General features: G+C 39.3%; 1 protein-coding gene and 1 long non-coding RNA gene across 10 annotated transcripts in view; one reads left to right on the forward strand and one right to left on the reverse strand.

The window, feature by feature from the left end:
• The window catches only part of LOC109273334 (uncharacterized), a 143,143-nt gene extending 129,655 nt beyond the window's left edge, over window positions 1-13,488 (reverse strand). For 4 of the 8 annotated variants that reach the window (XR_008423934.1, XR_002082977.2, XR_008423935.1 and 1 more), the window contains exons 1-2: window positions 13,206-13,487; window positions 9,415-9,593 (exon numbers count right to left, since the gene is read on the reverse strand). This is a non-coding gene — a long non-coding RNA (uncharacterized LOC109273334). Of the gene's footprint in view, window positions 1-9,414; window positions 9,594-10,414; window positions 10,801-12,336; window positions 12,365-13,205 lie in introns of those variants that run through there. The other 4 variants (XR_002082982.2, XR_008423937.1, XR_008423936.1 and 1 more) reach the window with 4 other exon arrangements.
• Window positions 13,489-13,500: 12 nt separating this feature from the next.
• The window catches only part of GPR155 (G protein-coupled receptor 155), a 47,957-nt gene continuing 35,717 nt past the window's right edge, over window positions 13,501-25,740 (forward strand). Inside the window, exons 1-2 of one of the 2 annotated variants that reach the window (XM_019459992.2) lie at window positions 13,501-13,807; window positions 18,481-18,977. In XM_019459992.2, the coding sequence (XP_019315537.2) occupies window positions 18,512-18,977 (466 nt within the window). In that variant the 5' untranslated portion in view covers window positions 13,501-13,807; window positions 18,481-18,511. The remainder of the gene's footprint in view (window positions 13,808-18,480; window positions 18,978-25,740) is intronic. The other variant, XM_019459980.2, reaches the window with a different exon arrangement.

Genomic DNA, 25,740 nt, shown 5'->3' on the forward strand with positions numbered 1-25,740 from the left:
ATGGTCCCAGGGGACTCCCTTGGCTCCAGGTTCCCAGGGGGATGCTACAAACCCAGACCCCTGGCTCATCTGAGTGCTGCCCAGTTCCAGTGGCCCCAGAAGGCTTCCATAGCTGTAGGCTCCTGGTAAGATCCTAAGAACCCAGACTCTTGGCATATCCCAGCACCAGCCACTGCCCATGGCCCTGGGTAGTTCCTGTGGCTCCTGGCTCCCCAATAGTTTGCACACACCCAGGCTCCAAATGAGTACCCACAAACTTAAGCTCCTGGCTGGGCCCAGCACAAGGGTGACCGGCACAGGCCCAGGCTTTCAGTCCACCCCAACACCAGGCCAAACCCTGTGGCCTCAGGCCCCTTACTACCCCCAGCACCATGCTGGCCTCTGTAGATCTAGACTCTAGACAGGCTGCCACAGACCCAGGCTCCTAGCTCATCCCATCACCAGGGCAGTCCCCAAGGCACCAGCCTTAAGGCTTGCTCCAAAGACCCAGGCTCATGGTCTGCACTAGCACTAGTCTGGACCTGTAGACCTAACTTCCCGGCTGGCCCCCCAAGACCACAGGTGACAGGATGACTCCTGCAGCCCCAGATTCCAGGCTCACCCTGGTGCCAAGCTGGCCTCTCTGACCCCGGTCTCCAGGCCGGCTCCATGAAATCAGGTTCCTGGTCCATCCCAGTTCTAGATCAGCCCCCGTAGACTCAGATGATAGGCCCATCCCAGTGATCCCTGGTAACTGGTTGGCCCCTACAGGCACAAAAACGGACCAGTGATGCAAACAGAAACAATCTCTCTAAATAAAATAGGTTGTTTTAGGGGCGCCTGGGTGGCTCAGTTGGTTAAGTATCTGACTTCGGCTCAGGTCATGATCTCCCAGTTTGAGTTCAAGCCCCACATCAGGCTCTATGCTGATAGCTCAGAGCCTGGAGCCTGGTTTAGATTCTGTGTCCCCCAGCCCCAGTTTCTCTGCCCCTACCCTGCTCTCTCTCTGTCTCAAAAATAAACATTAAAAAAATCCTTTTTAAATAGGCTGTTTTATGTTTGCTTTCTGTGTGTACGTACATATCCATATCCCTATCTATCTACCCACTTACCTCCATATGTTTCTTATAAACAAAATCCTGTTGAGAATTGACTTTATACAGGGCACTGAGCTAAATTCTAGGAACCAAAAATAGGGGTTTATAATCTAGTTGGGAAGACATATATTAAGAGTAATTATGCTATTACAGAATGGCATTTATTCAGTTTGTGAATAGTCTGGTTTGTCAGTGTTCCTATGAAAAAAAAATGTATGATAGACTGAATAATGACCTTCCTAAAATATCCATGTTCTATTCCCAGAACCTGTGAACATGTTACTTTACATGACAAAAGGGACTTGGAAAAAAGTACACAAAGCTATGTGTGATTAAGTGAAGGACGTTGAGATGCAGAGATATTACCCAGGTGGACCAAATCTAATCAGATGAGTCCTGAAGAATGAAAAACCTTCCCAAACTGGGGTCAGAAGAGGCATGTGACTACAGAAGAGAGGTCTGTAATTGGTTGGCCCCTATGGGCACAAAAAATGACTAGTAATACAAACAGAAACAATCTCTCTAAATAAAATAGTTTGTTTTAGGGGCACCTGGATGGTTCAGTTGGTTGAGTGACTGACTCTTGATTTCGGCTCAGGTCACAATCCCAGGGTTGTGGGATCCAGCCCTGCACTGGGCTCCATGCGGAGAATGGAGCCTGCTTAAGATTCTCTCTCTCCCCCTATGCCCCCTCTCCCCAGCTTGCATGTTCTGTCTCTCTCTATAGAAAAGAAAAGAAAAGAAAAGAGAAAAAAGATCATAAAATACATTTACAGTACTATACTGTATTTATAAAAAAAAAATGCATTATCAGTGGACCCGCATAGTTCAAATCCGTGTTAAGGTTCAACTGTATTTTATATCAATAGAAATGCCTTGTTTGCTGGGATGATAGTCAATTAGACCATCTGAGTATATGGACAGTATCCAAAAGGTCTGGATTTGTGAGTGCAAGTAATAGTCTCCAACAGGTAACAGCTGGAAGGTTATGGTTGGAAGCTTATTCTCATCAGCTTGAAATGATATTAAGGATCCTATATGGAGGCCCTATGGTTTTGATTAGACAGGGCAGAGTATACAAGTGAGCCAAATCAATCACAGGTAGGCAGAACCAGGTGTCTGATGCAATCCTGGAGGCAGGCAAAAGACAGTAGATAATAGATGTTCATAAAGGACTTCAGGAATTGGAGCCCAAATTCCAACAACCAGTGCTAAAGTGAAGCCAAGGACCTGAGGAAGTAGGTGGGCATGGGAGGTCAGAGCAGGGTTCAGATGTGGAACACCTTCTAGGAATTTAATCAAAATTTTACTTTCCTCTAGGTGGTTGGGTTTTTAACAGAGCCGACATGGAGCTGTAAAGTGACTTTTGCTCAAGGGTATCCTAAAGGCCCCGCCAGACATTTGACGAACAGATGATAAGTATATCCCTGCTAGACATTTGACAAACAGATAAGTATATCCCTGCTAGACAGCCAACAAACATGTGATAAGCATATCTACAGGATGATTAGCAGCCGTTAGTTCACACATCCTGCATTTGCTCACTCTTCTCAAGGCTAAGGCTTCACCTCTTTGGTATTGCTAAGGGAAATATACACAGACTGTAAGGTAATTTATATCTCCATTAGCTGATACTGCTCTGCTATCTAATAGATATTTATCTCTTTGTACGTTCCTATTTCATTTTACTCTCCAGTGAGGGTTTTCTGATCTAGGCTCTATAGCAGGAGCTATGGAAGTACTCTGTATTGCACAGGAATTTTCCACACTTTCAATCTAGAGAGGGGCTTTAATAATATATACGAATCTGAAAAATAGTACAGAGAATAACAATTTTATTTTTATTTTTTTTTAATGTTTATTTCTGAGACAGAGACAGAGCATGAGTGGGGGAGGGGCAGAGAGAGAGGGAGACACAGAATCTGAAGCAGGCTCCAGGCTCTGAGCTGTCAGCACAGAGCCCAACGTGGGGCTCAAACTCATGGATGGCAAGATCATGACCAGACCCGAAGTTGGCCTCTTAACCAACTGAGGCATCTAGGCGCCCTGAGGGGAGGATTTTTTATTTATTTGTTTGTTTGTTTTTTTAATATAATTTATTGTCAAGTTGGCTAACATACAGTGTATACAGTGTGCTCTTGGTTTTGGGGGGTAGATTCCCGCGATTCCTCGCTTACATACAACACCTAGTGCTTATCCCAACAAGTGCTCTCCTCAATGCCCATCACCCATTTCCCCCTCTCCCCCGCTCCCCTCCATCAATCCTCAGTTTGTTCTCTGTATTTAAGAGTCTCTTATGGTTTACCTCCCTCGAGGGGAGGATTTTTTAAATAAGACGCCAAATGTGTAAACTATGAGGGAAAAGATTAGTAAAGAGCCATATTTTAGAAAATAACATCTCTGAAGAAAGCTAAGAGGAATTATGGTTATTTCTCAAAAACTGAAGTTTTAAGAGACAGTGAAGTGACCGCACTGGGGTTGCTACCTAATCCACAATACAGTAAATGTACTGGCTTAGTAATTGAGTGTGTCATAAAATTACTTCATCTAGTTTCACCCACAGCTTTCTGACTGGGATTTGATAATGGCACTATAGTGAAGAAATGGTATATATACACAAGACACAAAGACAGTGATCAGTTTTGTTTTGTTTTGCTTTTCTCTACAAAGGACAAACAAACAAACAAACAAACGGTTTTCACATGAGGAACAACGTCCTGATAGGAATTTGGCTATGGAAATGGATTTCTGAAGGAAGCTGTCAGATTCAGTGTCTCCTTTTCTATATCATGAGAACATATTTCTTGCCACAGAGCACTGAGACTCCAGAAATTTTTTTCTGCTCTCCTCTAAGACAAATATTCTTGCCTGTCCTTGAAACAGATATATAACTTCTAGTTTATTCCCTAAATGAGTAGCTCTTGGACAGTAGTTTGCATTAGAATCATCTACAGAATCTAGAAAAAAAAAATTCACATCTTGGACCTGATCCCAGTGATGTTGACTTAGTAAGTCTGGCTGGGGCCCTGGCATCTGTATCTTTAAAATGCATATTCCCCAAGTGGTTCTGGTGTGAAGCCCCGGTTGAGAACTATTCCTATAGATCTTTGGACTACTGACTATGATTAAACATTCTGCTTTTTTACACTCTGTACCTCAATCCTAATGACCGATCCCCACCCTTGTGTACTTCCATTTATTTGATCATTTGACTCTCCCATGTCCTTGGTCAGTAACCCATACTAACATGCAAATTGTATTAACAAATAATGTATACAGCAAGCAGATAGCCTGTTAGCACCAACTCTCTGGCTTAGCATAATGAAATGAGAAGACTGAACACATGAGAAAATGCTGAGAAAGAGAAAAATGACAGTGTTGAAAACACAAGATTGAGGCCTAAAAGAGGAAACAATAGAAAGCTCTCGTCAGATTGCAGGAAGTGTCCAAATCCTATCCCTCCTCCCTTTATCCTTCTGTAGAATATTACCAATAGCACCATCTCTGCACCAGTTGTCTCCTTACCAACAGCTTCCCTGTTGGTTGCTTAATCTCAGTGGGACTGATACAAAAGTTCCCTATTTCCCTTTCTAGGAGCCAGGGAAGGAGACAAATTTCTCTTACTTGAGTTACTTTGTAATTACCTCTACTAATGCAGTACAATTTTTTGAAATGTCTAGCTACTCCCATGGAGGCTTTTTCTTCTCCAACCTCCCAACACAGGCTAAACTCCCTGTAACAAAGGTCACCTTCCCTCCATGCTCACCACCTTCTGAAGTTAGCACAGGAATTTAGGACAAATAAGAAAACTGGCCATTTCCTTCATACTGTAATTTTTGACACACGTGGTTGGATCAGCAAAATTACAGTGGTTGAAAGAGATATTCAAACATGCTTCTTCACTGGGACCACTGCTTGTAGTTTGAAGATTTCTAAAAACTGTTTCATTTGCCCTCAGGGATAATCTTCTTTTGCCTCTAAAACAAACAATTCCATGGATAAAGAAGATGTGATGTATATACAATGGAACATTACTCAGCAATCAAAAGAAATCTTGCCAGTTGCAACTGTGTGGATGGAGCTAGAGTGTATTATGCCAAGCAACACAAGTCAGTCAGAGAAAGAAAAAGACCATATGATTTCACTCACATGTGGAATTTAGGAAACAAAACAGATGAACATAGGGGAAGGGAAAATAAAGAGAGGGAAGCAAACAATAACAGAGTCCTCACTTATAGAGAAATGAACTGAGGGTTGCTGGAGGGGAAGTGGTTGGGGAGATGGGTTAAATGGGTGATAGGCATTAAGGAGGGCACTTGTTATGATGAGCACTGGGTGTTACATGTAAGTAATGAATCACTAAATTGTACTCCTGAAACCAATATTACACCATATGTTAACTAACTAGAATTTAAATAAAAATTTGAAAAAAAAAATTCAAGTGGTATATCACAAAAATACAATACATACATACATAAATAGGTAAAATGAAATGAAATAAAATAAAACAAACAATTCTATTCACTATGGCAAATATTGGGCTTAAACTCTTAATACTAGTTCTTGGTTTGATGAAGACCATTATGTTAAAAAAAAAAAAGTCCTTGACCAGCTACTGAGGCAACATATGAAATGAAATTTCTAAGAACCTTGTGGGAATTTTATCAAATTTTAACATTACTATAAACATCGTCTCCAAAATATTTGAGCATAATAAACCCCTGTAAGGGCATTTGAGTTAGGCCATTAAAACTAATAAGCCAGACTTGAGGATACAGTTAATCATGCTATCAGATATAAAAGCCTAGATTGCAGCGCACTTAACACTGCACTGAGAAGCTTACGCTTATCAACTTTATCCTCCAAGAACAACCATCTCCAAATCTAGTGCCCAGGTCTCTTTCTGACTAGGTTCCTAAATGAGTTTTTGAATTCTGGGGATATTTAAATATGTGTAGAATTCACTATTGGGACACTATCATAATTAGTCTATGTCACGAGCAAAAGATGATACTCCCATGATTTATTGTGTTTCAGCCATTGTCAGTCACAAAAATGATCACAGAGACTTGAGTTCTGATACTTGTTCTCTGTCAATTATGTTGGTTGACAGTTGAAAGAAGCAGAATAAGAGCAGGTGTTTCCCTTTGAAGTGATTCTCTAAAACCAGAAACTTTACAAACTTATACAGCTGGCATTCCAATAGTTAGGAGGTCAACAGATATTTATCAAGGGTCTGCTATGTGCCAAGCACTGTTCCAGGCACTGAGGATACTATGGAAATCAACACAGATAGAGAACCTGTCCATCAAAAGAAGGAAGAGGACAAGAACTCCTTAAAATACATACTCTACTGGGAGAATGTTTCTGACGTTTGTGCTTAATTGTTGTGCTGAGGTGTTAGATTTCTCTTGAGCTCGTTATTTACTCAAAAGTTCCACCCATTTATTTTGTTTTGTTTTTATTTTCTTTTATATTTTTTTTAATATATGAAGTTTATTGTCAAACTGGTTTCCATACAACACCCAGTGCTCATCCCAAAAGGTGCCCTCCTCAATACCCATCACCCACCCTCCCCTCCCTCCCACCCCCCATCAACCCTCAGTTTGTTCTCAGTTTTTAAGAGTCTCTTATGCTTTGGCTCTCTCCCACTCTAACCTCTTTTTTTTTTTTTCCTTCCCCTCCCCCATGGGTTTCTGTTAAGTTTCTCAGGATCCACATAAGAGTGAAACCATATGGTATCTGTCTTTCTCTGTATGGCTTATTTCACTTAGCATCACACTCTCCAGACCAATCCAAGTTGCTACAAAGGGCCATATTTCATTCTTTCTCATTGCCACGTAGTATTCCATTGTGTATATAAACCACAATTTCTTTATCCATTCATCAGTTGATGGACACCTAGGCTCTTTCCATAATTTGGCTATTGTTGAGAGTGCTGCTATAAACATTGGGGTACAAGTGCCCCTATGCATCAGTACTCCTGTATCCCTTGGGTAAATTCCTAGCAGTGCTATTGCTGGGTCATAGGGTAGGTCTATTTTTAATTTTTTGAGGAACCTCCACAGTTTTCCAGAGTGGCTGCACCAATTTGCATTCCCACCAACAGTGCAAGAGGGTTCCCATTTCTCCACATCCTCTCCAGCATCTATAGTCTCCTGATTTCTTCATTTTGGCCACTCTGACTGGCGTGAGGTGATAGATCTGAGTGTGGTTTTGATTTGTATTTCCCTAATGCGGAGCGATGTTGAACATCTTTTCATGTGCCTGTTGGCCATCTGGATGTCTTCTTTAGGGAAGTGTCTATTCATGTTTTCTGCCCATTTCTTCACTGGATTATTTGTTTTTCGGGTGTGGAGTTTGGTGAGCTCTTTATAGATTTTGGATACTAGCCCTTTGTCCGATATGTCATTTGCAAATATCTTTTCCCATTCCGTTGGTTGCCTTTTAGTTTTGTTGGTTGTTTCCTTTGCTGTGCAGAAGCTTTTTATCTTCATAAGGTCCCAGTAGTTCATTTTTGCTTTTAATTCCCTTGCCTTTGGGGATGTGTCAAGTAAAGGTTCTACCCATTTATTAACGAGCATCAAAGATCTTCTTACTCCAAAATCAAAGTTAAATCTGAAGTTTTCTCCACTTCCTCTTTATATTTTACAAAGTTGCTTAGAGTTACAGGTTTTCATCTTAGAGATTACTTAGATTACAAAATTCTCTACACACTTATGAGTCTTTCTTTAATAATAGTTTATAAAATAAATGTTGTCTAGGAGAACATTTTTAAATGAGCAAACTAGTAATAAAAACAGGTGTAATTTTTTTGTTTTTCATTTTTATGTTTCTGATCTCTAACCCCTTAACAACAACAACAACAAAACAGTGGTTGAAACAAAACCACAAGTATCAAGAAGCTAAGTCCTTCTTGTTGGTTGGACCTCCAAAGCCATCATGCTTTTATTGTATGATTTCTGCACCCTATCTTACCTAAGTAGTTTAGCTTTCAGTTTTATAACCTAGTAACTCTGGTTTTATCCTTTTCCTGCTTAACTTTTTAAATGCTTTCCCAGAAAAAGCCTCTGCCTATTTAACCACATCTGAGCCTTACCCGAGGTAAATAAGACCAATAACAAGGTGAGAGGTTTACATTCCACTTCCCTCACTGGTTTAATAAAAAAAAAAATATATATATATATATATATAATATATATATATTATATATATGTCATATAATATATATATATTATATATATGTTATATATAATATATATATATATTATATATGTTATATATTATATATATATATTATATATATGTTATATATAATATATATATTTTTTTACATTTACCAGTTCATTACAAAAGGATATGATAAAGGGGGATACAGATGAACATCCAAATTGGAAGAGAGGCGTAAGACAAGGTATGTGGGACTGGGTGCCAAGCTCCATGCCCTTTCTGGGAAAGCCACTCTCCCAGCACCTCCATGTGTACACCAACCTGGTAGCTCTGTATGTATATTTTACTGGCAGATTGAAAGGGGGGTAGTTATTATGTAATTGCGAAAACACAAACACACATACATAATATATGTATGTGTATATTTTTTTATATGTGCGTATTAAAAGGTACTTTTAAGGGTTTTAGCTTGATAGTCCAGAAATTAAATTATTTAATTATAGCATTTAAAGTAACCAAAAAACTCCCACAATTTGGGAGAATATTTAAATAAGGCTATAAACCTGGGCCAAAGGAAAAGCTGGAAAAAATAAGAAATCCAGCTATTATAAAAAAGTTATATGACAGTTGCTTATATCAAATAGTTCCCATTGAATAAAAGAACATTTTAACATTCTGATAGCTGGTAGGCCATTTGGGTTAGTCAATCATTGAAAAACCATTTATGGAACATCTAAGGATACAAAGATTAACCTTATAAAGATTAAGCCTTAGCCTTATATAAATTCATATATTGCACGGTATCAATGTTCTTATTCTATTTTATGTGTGGATTTTGTATACCTAGTTTAATATACAGTAGTGGCTTTTAAATTTGTTTTAGAAAAATATTTACTATTAGGTACCGTTCACCATTTCCATATGGCCAAAATATACACTTTATGACTTATTCCATGCTTTTTCTTAATAAAATTAATGCTTTTTTTTTTTTTGGTAGAAATTTTGGGAACTATTCTACACAGAAAAAAAAAATCATGGCTATTTCTACCACTCAGAGATATTTACTGTTAACATTTTCTTCTAGAATTTTTTTCTACACATTTGATTGTAGGTAACAGAAAACCCAATTCAAACTTGCTTAAACAATAAAGAAAATTGATTGGCTCACATGAATGAGAAGTCCACAGGCTTCAGGCAATCATGGCTTCAAGTGAAGCTTGATTCTATAACTCAATATGTCATCAAGGACCGTTTGTTTCCTTTTCTCTGCTGTGCCTTCCTTGGTGTCTGCATCATTCTAAGACTAGCTCCTCTCATGGTCCCAAGATGGCCACCAGTATCTTCCTCCTGTCCAGCAAGCAAGAGACAGCATTCTCAGCAAAAGTCCTAAGAGTCATTCATCAAACTACCTTAGAGCCAATGCCCACCCTGACTAAATCACCAAGTCCAAAGGGATTGAAAGTACTGATTGGATAGCCTAGGTTAGTCACACCACCTCTGAAGACAAAGTGAAGATCGCTTCTCTGGAATCATATGTATCCCTAAAGAGAAATGGAAAGGTGATATGGAGTTTTAAAGAAACTAAAAAAAAAAATCATATTAGACATGTCTTCCTCTTTGCACATCTTTGGTAAGACTCTATGGATGGCCCAGAGTGCCACTTTTTCAAGGAAGATCATACTCAAAATTTCAATAGGGAATACCTGATAGGTAAAAAAATTACATAGATCTATATATATGGATAAAAATGTTAATTATACATTATTATATTTAAAAGGTTATTAAAAACCATGCATATAAAAAAATCATATGATCCTATTTTCTTAATCTACATATGCATAGAAAAAAGGTACTTACATAATAAAATGTACGTGAAAGCATACAGAAATTATCTGCACGTGTTGTGATTTTTAGTTTCTTCATTCCTTTCTCTATTATATTAATATTTCATAATTATTTACTACATTCAAAATCAGAAAAAAAAATTAGAGCTACTTCATTACAGAAAAAAGCAAAATTTGCCAGGAATCTACATTATATGACACTGCCTCAACATCTATCCTACATGACCCTTGTCATTATACAAACCACTTGGTTTATTCCTCCTGTCATTCTTGATCGACTAGAGTTGGGGGAAATGAGGGTATCGTGTTGCAGGATTTTTTTACCTCAATACCTAGGGTTTGTTGTCTTGCTGCTTCGAAGAATGAAGAGGTGGACACGAAATGAGCAGCAGGCAAAGTTTATTAAAGTACAAGATTAGAAAGTAAGGATAGTATGAAAGCTCTTTTGACAGATGGGACATTTGAAAGTGAATGCCTGTGACTGCAGGCAAGGGTTCTTGTTTTATAAGGTACTGGTCACCCCCTCCCCCCCTTTACCCTCCCTTTTGTTCCTCCTAAGGTTCTACCCTTATTGGCTTGATAGCTCTAGGTGCTGGTTGTTTCCTGATTGGCTCATTTCTAGTGTATGAGGGGTGGTCTATGCTACACCTTTCCTTGTGGATCATCCATTTTATGGTCTACTTTTTTTTAGTCAGATCTTTGTCAAATTACTGAGGGAAACCTGAGGGGGAGGAGGTAATATCTGTTACATTCTTTTTTTTTTTAATTTTTTTTTTTTAACGTTTATTTATTTTTGAGACAGAGAGAGACAGAGCATGAACGGGGGAGGAGCAGAGAGAGAGGGAGACACAGAATCAGAAGTAGGCTCCAGGCTCTGGGCCATCAGCCCAGAGCCCGACGCGGGGCTCAAACTCACAGACCGTGAGATCGTGACCTGAGCTGAAGTCGGACACTCTACCGACTGAGCCACCCAGGCGCCCCAATGTCTGTTACATTCTTAAGAGGAACCTTACACCTGAGGGGCTTTGCTGTGGTCAGATCCTCCCAGCATTGTTCCAATGTTTTCTCCACCCAGGGACCTCAGGTCCTATCCTTTCCCTCTCCCTACTGAATTGTATCTTTTCCTACCATATCAGTGTGTGTGAAGGAACAGGTCCTGTTTATTCGTAAGTAAGAATTAAGATTAATTTACAGCTTCCCTCCATTAGTTTGAATAACTTTTAGCTTTTCTGCCCTTCTTTCAGTTAATAGTATATGTAGGTCAGCATCTTACAGACTGATTAGCAGATATGAAAGTGAAATTGAATGGTTTTCTTCTGGCATTCAGTAATTACCTATCTAAGAATGATTTTTTAATGAAGTCTTTCATCTCTGTATACATTTTATTCCTAGAATTTCCCTGTACAAGCTGCTCTTCTCAGAAAACTCATCCACTCCATACAGGTATCTCCAAACTACATGTTTAGCTCTATTCTTTTTCTCTCTTGAGCTTCTGTTTTCTCTCTAGGTGTCTATAAGCAATCTCTACTTACATGTGTTGACACCTTCAGGAGCAGTTAGTTTACAGGACAGTGAGCACTTACATTCCCAATCCCTTGCACCAACTAGCTGGGCGCTCTTAGACCAACTGCTGAATCTCTAGGACCTCCGATGGAGAGGATGATGACAACTCCTTCAAGAGAGGAGACTGAACTAGATAATTTATCAAGGTTTTAGATTTTAGACCTAAAATCAAATTCATTATTTTCTTCTTGTAACTGCTTCTCTCATTTGAAATATTTTTTCCTTTCATCTTCAGATAGTACAACAATAGAAAATAAAGGAACTTTAGAACTAGGAAGGCTATTAGAGGCTGCCTGGCTCAATTCCTGTTCCTTACTGTAATGGAGTAAGTACTTGGGTTCATTATCTCTTTACTCTTCTTTGGTCTTATCAGTAATCCAGTCCCCTCACTTCTCCTTTTGTGATGTCTCTCAGGCCATTTCCATTCTTTTCATTATCATCACTCCAGAGTATGTATGTCTTTACTTCCTAGAGTCTAGGTTCTTCCCAAAGTCTTCTGCTTTTCTTGCTTCCAGTCTTTCAACTAATCCTGGGAAAGCTTCCAGATTACATATCCAAAAACAATGTGATCATCATGACACATTCCTGTCAAAACATATTTAATGGTTTTACTGTGGTCAGAGGATAAGGCCCAAACTCTAAGACCAACCTAAGGAACCTCCTAGAGGTTGACCTTAACTTACCTTTCCAGGTATATCTTCATGTATTCTCCTAAAAGTCAAAACTCAGTATGTATTTAGTTGAACGAATCTTCATACTTGCTAAACAGAAATCCTTTTAGTCTTGAGATAGTATATTCAGAAGATTAAAAAAAAAAAAAAAAGTAGCCAGGTTCAAAGGGAAAATATAAGGCCATTAAGAGTGAAGGTAGAGAACAAAGGTGAAGTGAGAACAGGAGTAGAATGCATGACTTTTCTATAGTTTCAGTTTCCACTCATTTTTCCTGCTTAGTTTTCTGAACTTTTAACCAATCCTTAGCTTACTGTGATTTTTCAAGTTGAGCCATACAAATTTGTTTCTTTGCACTAAAACTACCAAGATGATAGGAAGACACTGAAGTTGCCAGACTGAAAAAATTTAAAGATGCAAAGTAGAGCCTGTGGAGATATTAAATGTAATATTATAAATATCTTAAATCTGAAACAATATTGACTCTGAAAGACTAATACAAATACAAGCTTTCATCAGGTTTAAAATGGAGCTCTATATTTGGGACCACTTCATTTCAAGCTCAGGAAGTTTTCCACCAATATAAGGAATTTCCTCTCACTACACTAAGGGAATATGCATGTAGTTTTCCCACACAACAAAAACACAAATAGAGACTGGGCGCTTGCTTATTGTATCTAAATTAAACACAGTGCCAAAACTACATTTTAAGCTCTGATTTAGGAAGGTCAAGGTCACACTGCCTTGGGAAAGGGGAAAGGCAAGATTCTAACCCAGGTCCTCTTTTAAACTCTGTGCTATCAAATGACTAGTCAAACCAATACATGAATTAGCGGGTCACAAGAAGTTGGGAGTTAGGCGGTAGGACGAGATGCTTCCACACCTGAATTGAAAACGACGAAAACGAGACTGGAAAGGCGCCCACCGCAGCCGCCATTTTGCGAGAGCCGAGTACCGGAAGTCTCGCCGCGGGAGTCTAGCAGTTGGGCGGCTAGCAGCCGGCGGCGCGGGGGCGGAGCCAAGGACCGAGTGTTTCCCCCACCTCTCGGCGGCCGAAGGCGGTGCCTGAGGGCGGGACCAGAGACCCAGCTTCTCGGAGGCTCGCGGCGAGGGAGGAGCCTAAGGCGGGGCCGAGGACGTGTGCTCGGCGGCTCGTGGCGAGGGGCGGGGCTTGAGGCGGGTGCAGGGGTCAGGAGGCTCGGAGGTTCCCAGGGCGGTGCAGCTCTTAGACTTGAGGCCGGGGGCGGAGCCTAAAGGCGGGGCGAGGCGGGGCCGCGCGGCCGGCGCGGGGAGGAGCTGACCTGGCCACCGCACACCCGCACCTCACTTTCTCGGAACGTGACAGAGCTGCTGTAGTCGGCCGCCAGCAGCCCGCAGCTCTCAGTGGAGAGGGCTGGGGTGGGAGATGACGGTGATTTCCTCCCTGGTTGGCCCACCACGAGCATCGACTCCCTTCTCGTGGCCCAGGGGCTGCAGACATAGCAGGTGAGATGGGGCCCCGGGACGCGAATCTGCCCGGCCCAGGCTCGGCCTTGCGTACCCTTGGTGCCCCCATCCCCGCCCCTCGGGTCTGGGCAGGTGGGCAGTGCCCCGCCCTTGGCACCCTGGCTGCGTGCAGTCAGCTGTCGGCGCCTGTCCCGCAGCGTTCGCTTTTAGGACCTCCGGAGCCACCCAGGAAGACTTAACATAGGGGAAGGGACAGCTTGTCCCCTCCAGTGACAGACAGAACTGCCATACCCCAGTTTGAGGAGCACCTCATTGCACGTACGTCCACGCTGTCATTCTCGGACTCTTCCTTTTATCCCGAGGGGTGGCCTCAGTATCTGCTCTGGGAGCTCCTGCCCAGCTACCTAGAGCACTGCACCGAATTTTCTTCCTTACCCCGTTTTGGAGCATGTCAGTTACCACGACGTTGTTAATCCCATGTCCTGAGGAAGCTGAGGGACCAACTTTTTATCCCAGGCACAGACCCCATTCTGCCTTTCCGTTTCCAGTACCGTCTGCCCAGGCAGCTGGTCTCTGGGCAGCCTGTTTGGTTAAGGTCCCTCCACATCCTTATCTTGGAGGGCCAAAGTCTGTGCCTGCTGACCAGGGAAGAGGCAGTGCTCAGCGCTCCCCACCCTGGGTCTCTAGGGAGGACATTTGGTCCTCTGCAAGTAGGTGGGAGTGGGTGGATGGTGTGACTGTTGATGTTGAAGAGTGCTTTAATAGTACCGTAGTATATTATGCTTTTCCCACAGGATCGTGGATATTGGGTGTGTGAGAACAGACAGTCTAAGAGTTTAAAGCTTTCTCTTGGAAATAAATCAGAGCCCCCTTCCCCATTTTCACTTAATAGTGGCAGTTGTTTACAGTCTCAGTGGTTCCTTCACGTTGTCAACCAGATATCAGTGGCTAGAAGTGGTTTGTGTATAGCATTTCTCCACTCCCCACCCCAGTGAGTGGCCAGTGAGCAGTCTTTTACTATGACAGGTCAACTTGTTTGTTCTGTTAGCAACCCCTGTTTTTAATGAGATGAAAAGACTGGATGCGATTTTTTAAAAACTTCCGTTGCTGTGGTTCCTGTTCATTTTAAAAGAATGCTTTAAAGAGCATATACTCTTCCCACTGCGGGGGGGGGGGGGGGGGGGGGGGCGGAGGATGAGAAACCTTTGTAAGTGCTTTTTGGTGGTTTTGACCTTACCTCTGTTAGCAAGTATTGTTTTTATAATATGGAGGAACATTAAAGGAATCTTTATGGGTAGGGGCAGATTACTTTTCAAAGTTTTTCTTTTAATTTTTGACTAACTGAAAGTTAATCATGGGCAGTGCTACAACTATTTGACCATCACCTTGAGAAAATGAAGAGCTCTCCCTTCCCTGCTATAAACTATTTGAGATCAAACTGAATTAAAGTGAACTCCTCTTAGTTTGGAATGAAACAAAAGTTGATAACCTATGACCCATCCCATCTCTCTATTGTTTTTTTTTTTCTTTTAGTTTATTTTTATATATTTTGAGGAGGGGGTGGGGTGGGGAAGAGAGCTAGAGAGAGAGAGAGAATACCAAGCAGACTCCACACTGCTAGCACAGAGCCTGACTCGGGGCTCGATCTCACAAACCACACCCATCTCTCTATTTTAGTTGGAGAATCTTTAATACCAAGTCTGAAGAACTGGCCTAAGACAATGAATTATATTTAATTTGTTACTGTTCTTAGGACCACAATTCCTGATAGCAGTTGCTACCATTTCTTGAAGACCTACAGTGTGATAAGCTACTGTGATAAGCTGGGTGAACTTACAAATTCTGAAGTGTGAATTTATAAAATCTGTGTGAACAATAAAATCTCCACTCCTCACAATATCCCTTTAAGGAGGTGTTTACTCTCATTTTACAGTTGAAGAAGCTAAGGTTCAGAGAGGGCACTTAACTTGCCCAAAGAGTTGATAAGTGAAAAGGCTCAAAATTGGGTTCAGGTCTATTTGACTCTTTTAACTGAACAGCCACTATTTGGGGCGCCTGGGTGGCTCAGTCGGTTAAGCAGCCATGAGTTCAAGGGGTCATGAGTTCAAGCCCCATGTTGGGCTCTGTGCTGACAGCTCAGAGTCTGGAATCTGTTTCGGATTCTGTGTCTTCCTCTCTCTGACCCTCCCCTATTCATGCTCTGTCTCTCCCTGTCTCAAAAATAAATAAAACGTTAAAAAAAAATTTTTTTTTTAAAGTTACAGCCACTATTTTAGTTAAAACTGTTTGTTAAAAAAATTATTGTAATACATCGATATGTGAGTGTGGTACAAATAAGGGGTAATGACCAGTATGAGTTATTAATATTCCAGGCAAAGAAATATAGGGAATTTTAAAGAAATAACATAAGACTGGACAAGTTTGTCATCTTGTTCTTTGGCATTGCCTTTTCAGGTCCACACCTGTTAGGGGCTCCAAATGTTTAATACCTTTGTTTACCAGCTCTTTACCTCAACTAATAGTACCTATCCCAACCATTAGCTTTCCCAGAATATAATTTGATGCTTATTTGGTAAACTTCAAGTATGTGATTATTATCGGTTTTGTGGATATTGACCACTCCTATCTAATCCTGGTAGAACAACACTTGTCTGGATCCAGATTACATGTAAGGTTTTTAAATGGTTCAGTTCATATGAGGGTAGCACGGAGAAAATTGCCTTGTCCACACCCCGTGTATTAGTTGTTGCTGCTCTCTGGCCTGCTATCTGAGTCTTTCTGATGTCGTGTGGGTGTTTGAAAACTTACCTCTTAGCATTGTAAATTTCAGAAATCGTGAGCATTTTTACTTTCTACCTTATATAAGTCCACTTTAGATGGTTAACCCAGAATAATCACTTAGAAATTGGCAATTGTCACCATATTAATTTTGAGTTACTCATGAAAGCTGATTAGTTGCAAAGTGGCCCAAACCTCATGTTCATTGTGTCCCTGGCACCAAGAGGGGAGTCTAAGTATTGTAATGCTAGCATAACAAATTCTTTCTAGCTTTAGCATTTTCTGACCATCTTTAGGACATTTTACAACACACGTTGTGCTCTTTAACATTTTAGAATAGTTTTGGAACATTTTAGAACATATTTTGTGGTCATGGCCTGTTGCTATAGTGAAAAACTTAGAATACTTTATCATTCAGAAAAAAAATATATTTCTGTCCATGAACTAGATAGTTCCTGAAAGAGAACATTGGTCCACTAAAAGGCGAAAGGTTTGAGGTGCCTGGGTGACTCAGTTAAGCGTCTGACTCTTGATATCGGCTCAGGCTGTAATCTCACAGTCATGAGATCGAGCCCCACATCAGGCTTCGGGCTGAGCGTGAAGCCTGCTTGGGATTCTCTCTTTCCCCCTCTCTCTCTCTGTCCCACCCCCATGCATGCTGTCTCTTTCTCAAAATAAATATTAAATAAATAAATTTATTAAAATTAAAATAAATAAATAAACATTAAAAATAAAAGGTGAAAGTTTTAAGAGCAGATTAATATTTTAGTCATTCATCAAAATAATATATATATTATATATATATAAGTATATATATTTATATGTAAATATTTCAGTATAAATATATTAGTGCCTCCTGTGTGCCAGGCACTGTGCTAGGCATTAGGTATACAACAGTGAGCAAGAACATGCAGAGTCCCTACTTGTGTGGAACTTAAAGTCTAGTGAAAGAGATAGACATAAATCAAATAGTCACTCTAATGCATAGCGTAATTACAAACTGCAAAAAGTAGCCTACGGGTAAGGAATCTGATTCTATTTGAAAAATACTTGGCTATGGGGTTAGTGAAGCCTTACCTGATGAAGAAACTCCTGAACTATATGATTTAGAGGGTGAGCAGGTGTTACTACATAGAGAATGGCAGGTAGAGAAGAGAACATTTTAGACTGAATAACATGTACAAAGTCCCTGTGACACAAAGGGAACTATGGGGCATTCAAGAAGGCAAATATCTGATGCTAGTATAAAAGGAACTAAGGGTAGCCTGGTAGGATGCCATCATTTTTTTTTTCATTCTCTTTTATATACTACCAAAAGTTAAGTGATTACTTTGTGCCAGATGTGATTATAAGGGACTTGAATCATCTCAAATCCTAGTGAGGTAGATAGTATTATTGCCATTTCACAGATGAAGAGATAAAGTTGTTATGTGGTACTGTACCATATTTTCTTCTTGTCCTGTACTCAAGTATGACCACAGGCTAGGCAGTACTCTCCTGTCCAGTATGTAGCCTTGAGAACTGAAATTTCCAGGGAATTTGGATGCAGGTGGACATTCAGGAGAGACTCTGTGGGCCCCAAGCTCTTACCCACTAGGTGGAGCTCAAGTGTGGATCATGGGAGAGAGCCATGGGGTATCACTGCAGCTCTCGTATTTGTGGATCTTATCTTAATCATGTCTGATACTGAAAATAGGACAGCAACATAAGTATTTTGAGCTGACCCACCATTGAGAGTAAAGAGGTTATCGTTAGCAAACACTCTTGCCACCCCCCCCCCCCCGGTTTTTTCATTGTAATTTTTCTCTGTTGGTTGTTGAAGAAAGTGTACATATTTGGCCATTTGATAAGTCTAGGTTTGCCAGTGTAGGCTTTCAACTAGAATTCATCTTCTGATTTATTGTCACACTGAATCTTTTTTCCTTTCTTTCCAGAGATCTGGTTGGAGTTGGAGGGTGAACGAAAATGAATTCTTTTTCCAATTTACCTGCAGAGAACTTAACCATTGCAGTCAATATGAGCAAAACTTTTTCCTCAACAGTGATGCATAGATTTAATTCCACTAATGACCCACCTTCAATGTCAATAACAAGGCTTTTTCCAGCCTTACTAGAATGCTTTGGCATAGTCCTTTGTGGCTACATAGCAGGAAGAGCCAATGTCATAACATCAACACAGGCCAAAGGACTGGGAAATTTTGTCTCCAGATTTGCACTTCCAGCTTTATTATTCAAAAATATGGTTGTACTTAATTTTTCCAATGTGGATTGGTCTTTCCTATATAGTATCTTGATTGCCAAAGCTTCTGTATTTTTCATTGTATGTGTCTTAACCTTACTGGTTGCCAGTCCTGATAGTCGATTCAGCAAAGCTGGACTATTCCCTATTTTTGCTACACAAAGTAATGACTTTGCATTGGGATATCCTATAGGTAAGTTATTGTACTTTTCAACCTTTTAAAAAATTCAAATATTTTAGGAGGTAGCAAAATTTAATCCTTTAATGTATCTAAGCATTTGTTAGTGATAGATATTTATTCTTATATCTAAAAGAATCTCTCGGGGCACTTGGCTGGTTCAGTCAGTAGAGTATGCGAATCTTGATCTTGGAGTCATGAGTTCAAGCTCCACTTTGGGGGTAGAGTTTACTTAAAAAAAAATCACAAAGCCTCATTCCAAACCACTGTACTTTGTACTACCCCACAGTGCCTACACCCAAAAAGGAATAAATCTTTTAATAAAATTTTAAAATCTCTCATATTTTTTCTTAACTATTTCTTAAATTAGGATTAATTCTATCTTTCTTCAACTTCAGAGTTTGAAGTTCCTTCAAGAGTCGACCTAAAATAAGTAGTCATATCCAAATAAACTTTATAAATCATCTTTCTAATATATTCTTTTTCTTCTCAATAGTCACATGAAAGAAGTTCAGGTCCAGAAGGGATCAGATTCTGATTTAAATTATATAAAAAAGATAGACATATGTGTGTATAAAAATAGTTATTGTTAAATCTTATCAGTGGAAATGTATGAGTGACTTTTTCTTACCATCTAGAATACATATTGTTTTATATTAAAGCTTGTTTTTGAGCTTGTTATTCAAAATGTCAATTTACTTCAATTGAGTTAACTTCTTGTTTAAGAACAAAAATGGTGAAGGCTTTTTTACCTTTTCAACTCTTCCTTCGTAACCTTTCCAACTCTTTAGGCTGCCTAATTTTATGTTTCTATGTGTGTTTTCCTGATAAAACATACCAATTTGGGATATTGAGTTATCTTGAACATATCCTTTTTTTTTTTTTAGAACACCTACCACTAAGCAAATATCTCCTTAGTAGCTACTTTTTATATTTTTATTTTTAAGTTAAAAGTTAATGTTGTGCTTTGACCATGTATCATAATGTGAGGACCTGAGTATTGTGGATAGAGTCATTCATTCATTCACTCATTCATACGGACCTGTTAGGTTCCAATGATTGTGCCAGCTGCTGCAAATACACCTGTCAACAAAGTTCTTGTACATATTGAATTTACATTTTAATGTGAAAATAACATTAAAATTAAAATAATATCAAGTAATGGCAAGTACCATAAAAACAAAGTTGTTTGGATAGGAATGAGGGGGTCAGTAAAGACGTCTCTGATGGTATATCTTCTGAGCAGAGACTGAAAGAAATGTAATGAAACAGACAACTGAAAACTACGATTAACTTTCAGATTCCTTATTCAGTAGTTTTAAAACTCTCCCCACCCCCCAAATTGTTATTATTTTACCACTGGCACCAAAAGGATATATTTTCCTTTTTCTCCTCCTTTGGCCCTCCTTCATCTTGCTTACCAGGAATGGAGCTAAATCTTCGAAACTAAATAACTGTGAGTAAAGCAGGAGGTTTGTGAGAGAGGGAGAGTAGGCTCTTCGATGACTGGGCTATAAATAGAAACTATATAGGTGTTCCTTTAAGGATACTGAATTTTAAAATTAAGGATGAACCAAGCATTAAAATAAAAACTGGAAATAAAAGAGCAAGGAGTTAACATGTTTGTCCATCTCTTCAGGAGCATTAATAATGTAAATTTGTCAAGGTATTTATGGCATAAGGACCTTACAAGTGGCTTGGTATCATAGTGTTAAGTATTTAACAAATATTACATTATCTTAATTTAACTATAATCTAGAAGTATATAGTTTCATGCTCTCATAGATTAGTAAGTCCATAACTAAACAGAACTAATGTTTGTAACTTTATAGAGTATTTTCTCATATATTTATCTCATCTGAGGTAGGGCAGATATTTGTAATCCTCATTTTCAAATAAAGAGACAGGCTTACAGGGATTTGATTGTCTTATCCCAGGTCACACAGCTAACAGGTGACTGAGATCCAAACCTAGGCCTCTTGATTCTAAATCCTGGGGCATTCTCTTATGCCACACAGTTATATAACATGCCCATGTAATCTTCAGAAGACCTAACTATCCTGTGTAACCCGTTAATGTCAGAGAGAATCAAAGATACATTTGACCATGTATTATAATGTGAGGACCTGAGTATTGTGGATATAGTCATATATCTAAAAGTGTTCTATAAAATGAATAGCAGTGGAAAAAGACCTATTAGATGAGCTTATCCATTTTTTAAAAATATAACTTATTGTCAAGTTGGCTAACATACAGTGTATACAGTGTGCTCTTGGTTTGGGGGGCTCATTCCAACAAGTGCCCATCACCCATTTTCCCCTCTCCTCCCCACCGCCCCCCCCCCCCAGTCAATCCTCAGTTTGTTCTCTGTATTTATGGTTTCCTTCCTCCCTCTCTGTTTGTAACTATTTTTCCCCTTCCCTTCCCCCATGGTCTTCTGTTAAGTTTCTCAAGTTCCACATATGAGTGAAAACATGATATCTTTCTCTGACTTATTTCACTTATTTCACTTATTTCACAATACCCTCCAATTCTATCCACGTTGCTACAAATGGCAGGATTTCATTCTTTCTCCTTGCCAAGTAGTATTCCATTGTATATATAAACCACATCTTTATCCATTCGTCAGTTGGTGGACATTTAGGCTCTTTCCATAATTTGGCTATTGTTGAAAGCTCTGCTGTAAACATTGGAGTACATGTACCCCTATGAATCAGCACTCCTGTATCCCTTGGGTAAATTCTTAGTAGTGCTATTGCTGGGTCGTAGGGTAGATCTATTTTTAATTTTTTGAGGAACCTCCACACTGTTTTCCCGAGCAGCTGCACCAGTTTGCATTCCCACCAACAGTGCAAGAGGGTTCTCCATTTTCATTTTAAGACAGAATCTCCAAATCAAAAATGTAGTCTGCTATTTTCATCACTGTTTTCCTTATATCCTACACTAGATCATTGAATCTGATAATAATCATGTTCCTAGCAGTGTGCTAGTCCAATTTTACTGATGATTATCCTTCTAAATTTTGAGTTCTCATTTTTTGTTTTCAAATTACAAATAATATAAGATCTCTTGTAACATTGGGTTGTAGACAGTACCTTTCCAGAAACCAATAGCATAAACAAAAGTGCTTTCTCACATATCTGCAGATTGGAAGGTAGGATACAGAGCTGTAGGGCTGTGTGTATGTGCTCCAATGGGCTTATTTATTACTGCTTCATGCCCATCTGCCTTCTGGACTTTTTCAGGATAAACAGAGAAGACTGTGTCTCTACAGAGAAGACCCTTTCTTTCTGTTTGTTATGTGGTGTCCCCCAAGGTATTGCCACTCTCTTGTTAACAGATAAGCATCATAGGTTTTAAAAAATGTCCTTTTAAAGACTGCTTTTGTTGCACAATACCAGTCCAATTTACAGGTGCTTCAGGAGAAGGTGGATAAGTTAATGAAAGAAAATTAAGGACAGTCATGTTTCCTTTTTCTGTATATTATGACAATTATAACAGTCTATGAAATTACATTAAAATGATTTATCTATATTCAAGTGACAGAATGCTACAGTACATTTAACAGACTAAAAGAGAAGCTTGCCATTTTTAGAACAATTCTTTTCAAAGGTACTTTAAGAAATATGAGTCTCAGAGGAAACCAAGAATCTACCAAGAAGAAATGTTGATTTCAGCAAATCAGAAGGTTCCCTACCTCTGTCATTACAAGATACTAATAATGCATAGTTAAGTCCTATAATTTATTCTTCTAAACAATGCTGATAGTGTAAGTACCCCAACTAATCATAATTATGCTCTAGTGCTTGAGCTGTAAACAGAAAGGAGATGAAGCATTTAACTATATGCCATTAAATAATAGAATGATCTTGTCTGGGTCTTAGTGTTATTTGCTAGGGATTGAAACCTGGCAGGAATCAAAATAGGAGCCACAGTGGGTGGCTAATTTTGTCTTAGTTCCTCATAGTGGGATTCTCTCCTCCCGCCCAAGAGCCTTATTTGTAAGTATTAATTAATTAGAACTTAATAAGTGATATAATTATTAGAAATCGAATTTGTTAGTATAGTTCACTACTTTCATATATGTTTTTCAGATTTGAAAAACCATCTTTCAAAAAAAAACCATCTTTCAATTGGTAACAAAAGCACTGCCAGTTCATAGATAAATATATAACTTTAATTATGCAAATGAATGGCAGAATTGGACTGAAATTTCCATGTTGAACCTTATTCTTCTAGTAATTTAGCAATTATTTATTCATTCCCAATTTTTTGCTCTCTCCCACTAGATTGTACCTTTTTTTTGCCTTCATATACCTGTTCAACTGGTTTAAAATAATAGTAATCTGCTTTATAAATACTCGGAATAAGAAAAAAGAAAAAAAAAAAACCTGTGTACAAAAAGAAACAGGTTTAAGAGATAACAATTAGATATAAATTGCTGTGTGTTACAAAATGCATTTTTAAAAAATTTATTTTAAGAGAGAGAGCACAAGTGGTGGGGGGGCAGAGAGCAAGGGAGAGAGAATCCCAAGCAGGCTCCAAGCTGTCAGCGCAGAGCCTGACGCGGAGCTCAATCTCATGAACCATGAGACCATGACCTGAGCTGAAATCAAGAGTTGGATGCTCAACTGACTGAGCCACCCAGGCACCCCTACAGAATACATTTTTACTTTGAAAACTTTGACATTCATTGATATTTAATTCCATTCAGCAAATATTTTTTGGATTTGTTCAGCACCATGCTGGGGACTGGGGGTTATGACAATGTGCCTTCAGGGAACTTGGAATGTGGTGAGAAACAACTTCTATGAAACAAGGTGCCAGAGCCATCCAGAGAGGAGACCCAGGATATAGACTGAAGACCTGGAGGAAGCATTGGTACCTGAGACAGGCCTTAAACTATAGGTAGGATTTAGGTAAGGAAAGAGAGACTTCAACAAATTGGGGAATGATGATCAGCGTGTAGAACTTGTAATTATGACCCTGGTGTTTGTCCGGGGAAACTGTGATATTAATCGCCGGTGGAGGCTTTGCACGAAAGAATAGTGAGCGATGAGCTGCATGAGGAAGGGACCCCTTGTGGAGACTGGACTATGAATGCCAATAGAAAGGCTTTAGAGTGATTCCCGTGGAAGGTGAACACTGTGGGAAAATCCTAAGTTTTGAAAAGTAAGATTTAGAAGATACTGTCAACAGTGAATAAAATGGATCAAGGGAGTGGTCAAGAAAAACCAAAAAAGAATATAAGTTGATAAACACATTAATCCAATTCTGAGATTTTTGACTAGTGGTTCAAGAGGAGAAAATACAAAAGATCCTGCAAAAGAAGAAAGTACGTGGTCATTGCTTAGCCATAGATAATGATAGGCTGCTGCTCAAATTTGTATTGAGCTCTTAGTTTTTATTTTTGTTAATGTTCTTTTATTCATTTTGAGAGAGAGGGAGAGAGCAAGAGACCGTAAGCAGGGGAGGGGCAGAGAGAGGAGAGAGAGAATCCCAAGCAGGCTCTGTACTGCCACCGCAGAGCCCAATGTAGGGCTTGAACTCAAGAACCATGAGATCATGACCTGAGCCGAAATCAGGAGTCAGACACAACCAGAAGGAGCCACCCACGTGCCCCTGCACTGAGTTTGTTAAACAATCTAAAATCCATTTTCCTATGGTGATTAAGTGCAAGCATGCTGGCAATGGTAAATTTCTGGAAAAAGGCCTTTACTTAAGGGGATTTGTGTGATAAAAGTTGTCAAAGGAAACACTTTGTGCATTTTAGTGGCCACTTGGGAAAACTCTTGTACGCAGATTGAAAATACAAGGCTTTCCAAAATACGCTCTCTGTTTTAATCATTGAGTGGTGAGCAGGTATGGAAGCCTTTCTCTTAGAGATGCAATATCTAAGTAGAAGTGTAGCTGTCTAGAAATAGTTATCAAGAGTGCTGCTTTTTTTTTTTTTTTTTTTTTTTACTTAAAAGATAAAATCTTATGAAATGTGAAAGAACACCACTAAGAGATACAGATAGAGCTCGTGTATCTAATTTGGAAATTAGTGGACAGAATTTGTGATGTTTTATGTAATCAAATATGTTTTGTTTAGCCACTGCTTCATTTCAGAGGTATTATAGACCTCTGTAAGTGCTTAGCTAAAAAAAAAAAAAAAAAAAAAAAGGAATGGAATCCTACAAAAAAGTAGGTATTAGCTCATGAGAACCAGGTAGGCTTCTAAAGGTTATACAATCTAGTTATGTAACTTTAACAGGAAAGGTGCATGACATTAACTGAACTTATGTATCCTGAGCAAGTAAACAAATATAGTTTCCTACCTGTGAAACTTTATCTTAATGTAAGTTGAGAAATCTAATCTTTTACATTTTTGCACATGATTGCCTCTGTCTTTGCGAGTGATTGTGGCTGTTCATTTTTTTTTTTTTAATCTTTCTTTCTCAACCTCAAATCATTTATGAATCAACCTTTATATGTGGTAGGTTGAATTTCAGAACTCATTGCCAAATATGTGCCTGTAGACCGGGTTGCTTATTCTAAGGCTCTGTGTTGGTCCGATCACCCCCAAACCGGACCACTATCCCTCATGTCCACCAACAAATTGCTTGAAGTCTGATCCAACCCACCCACCCCCTTCCAAGGAGACTCATTTTATGCATTGGTTAGGTTCTAAAGTCATGCAGTCAAACTCTTGAAAATCTGTTAAGTCACCCGCAGAATACAGCACACATACTTTGTATATATTATACCATTTCTCATAAGTCTGACACAGCCAGAT

This window comes from Panthera pardus, unplaced genomic scaffold (genome assembly GCF_024362965.1).
Source record: "Panthera pardus isolate Hobbes unplaced genomic scaffold, ASM2436296v1 HiC_scaffold_10, whole genome shotgun sequence".
NCBI lineage: Eukaryota > Metazoa > Chordata > Mammalia > Carnivora > Felidae > Panthera > Panthera pardus.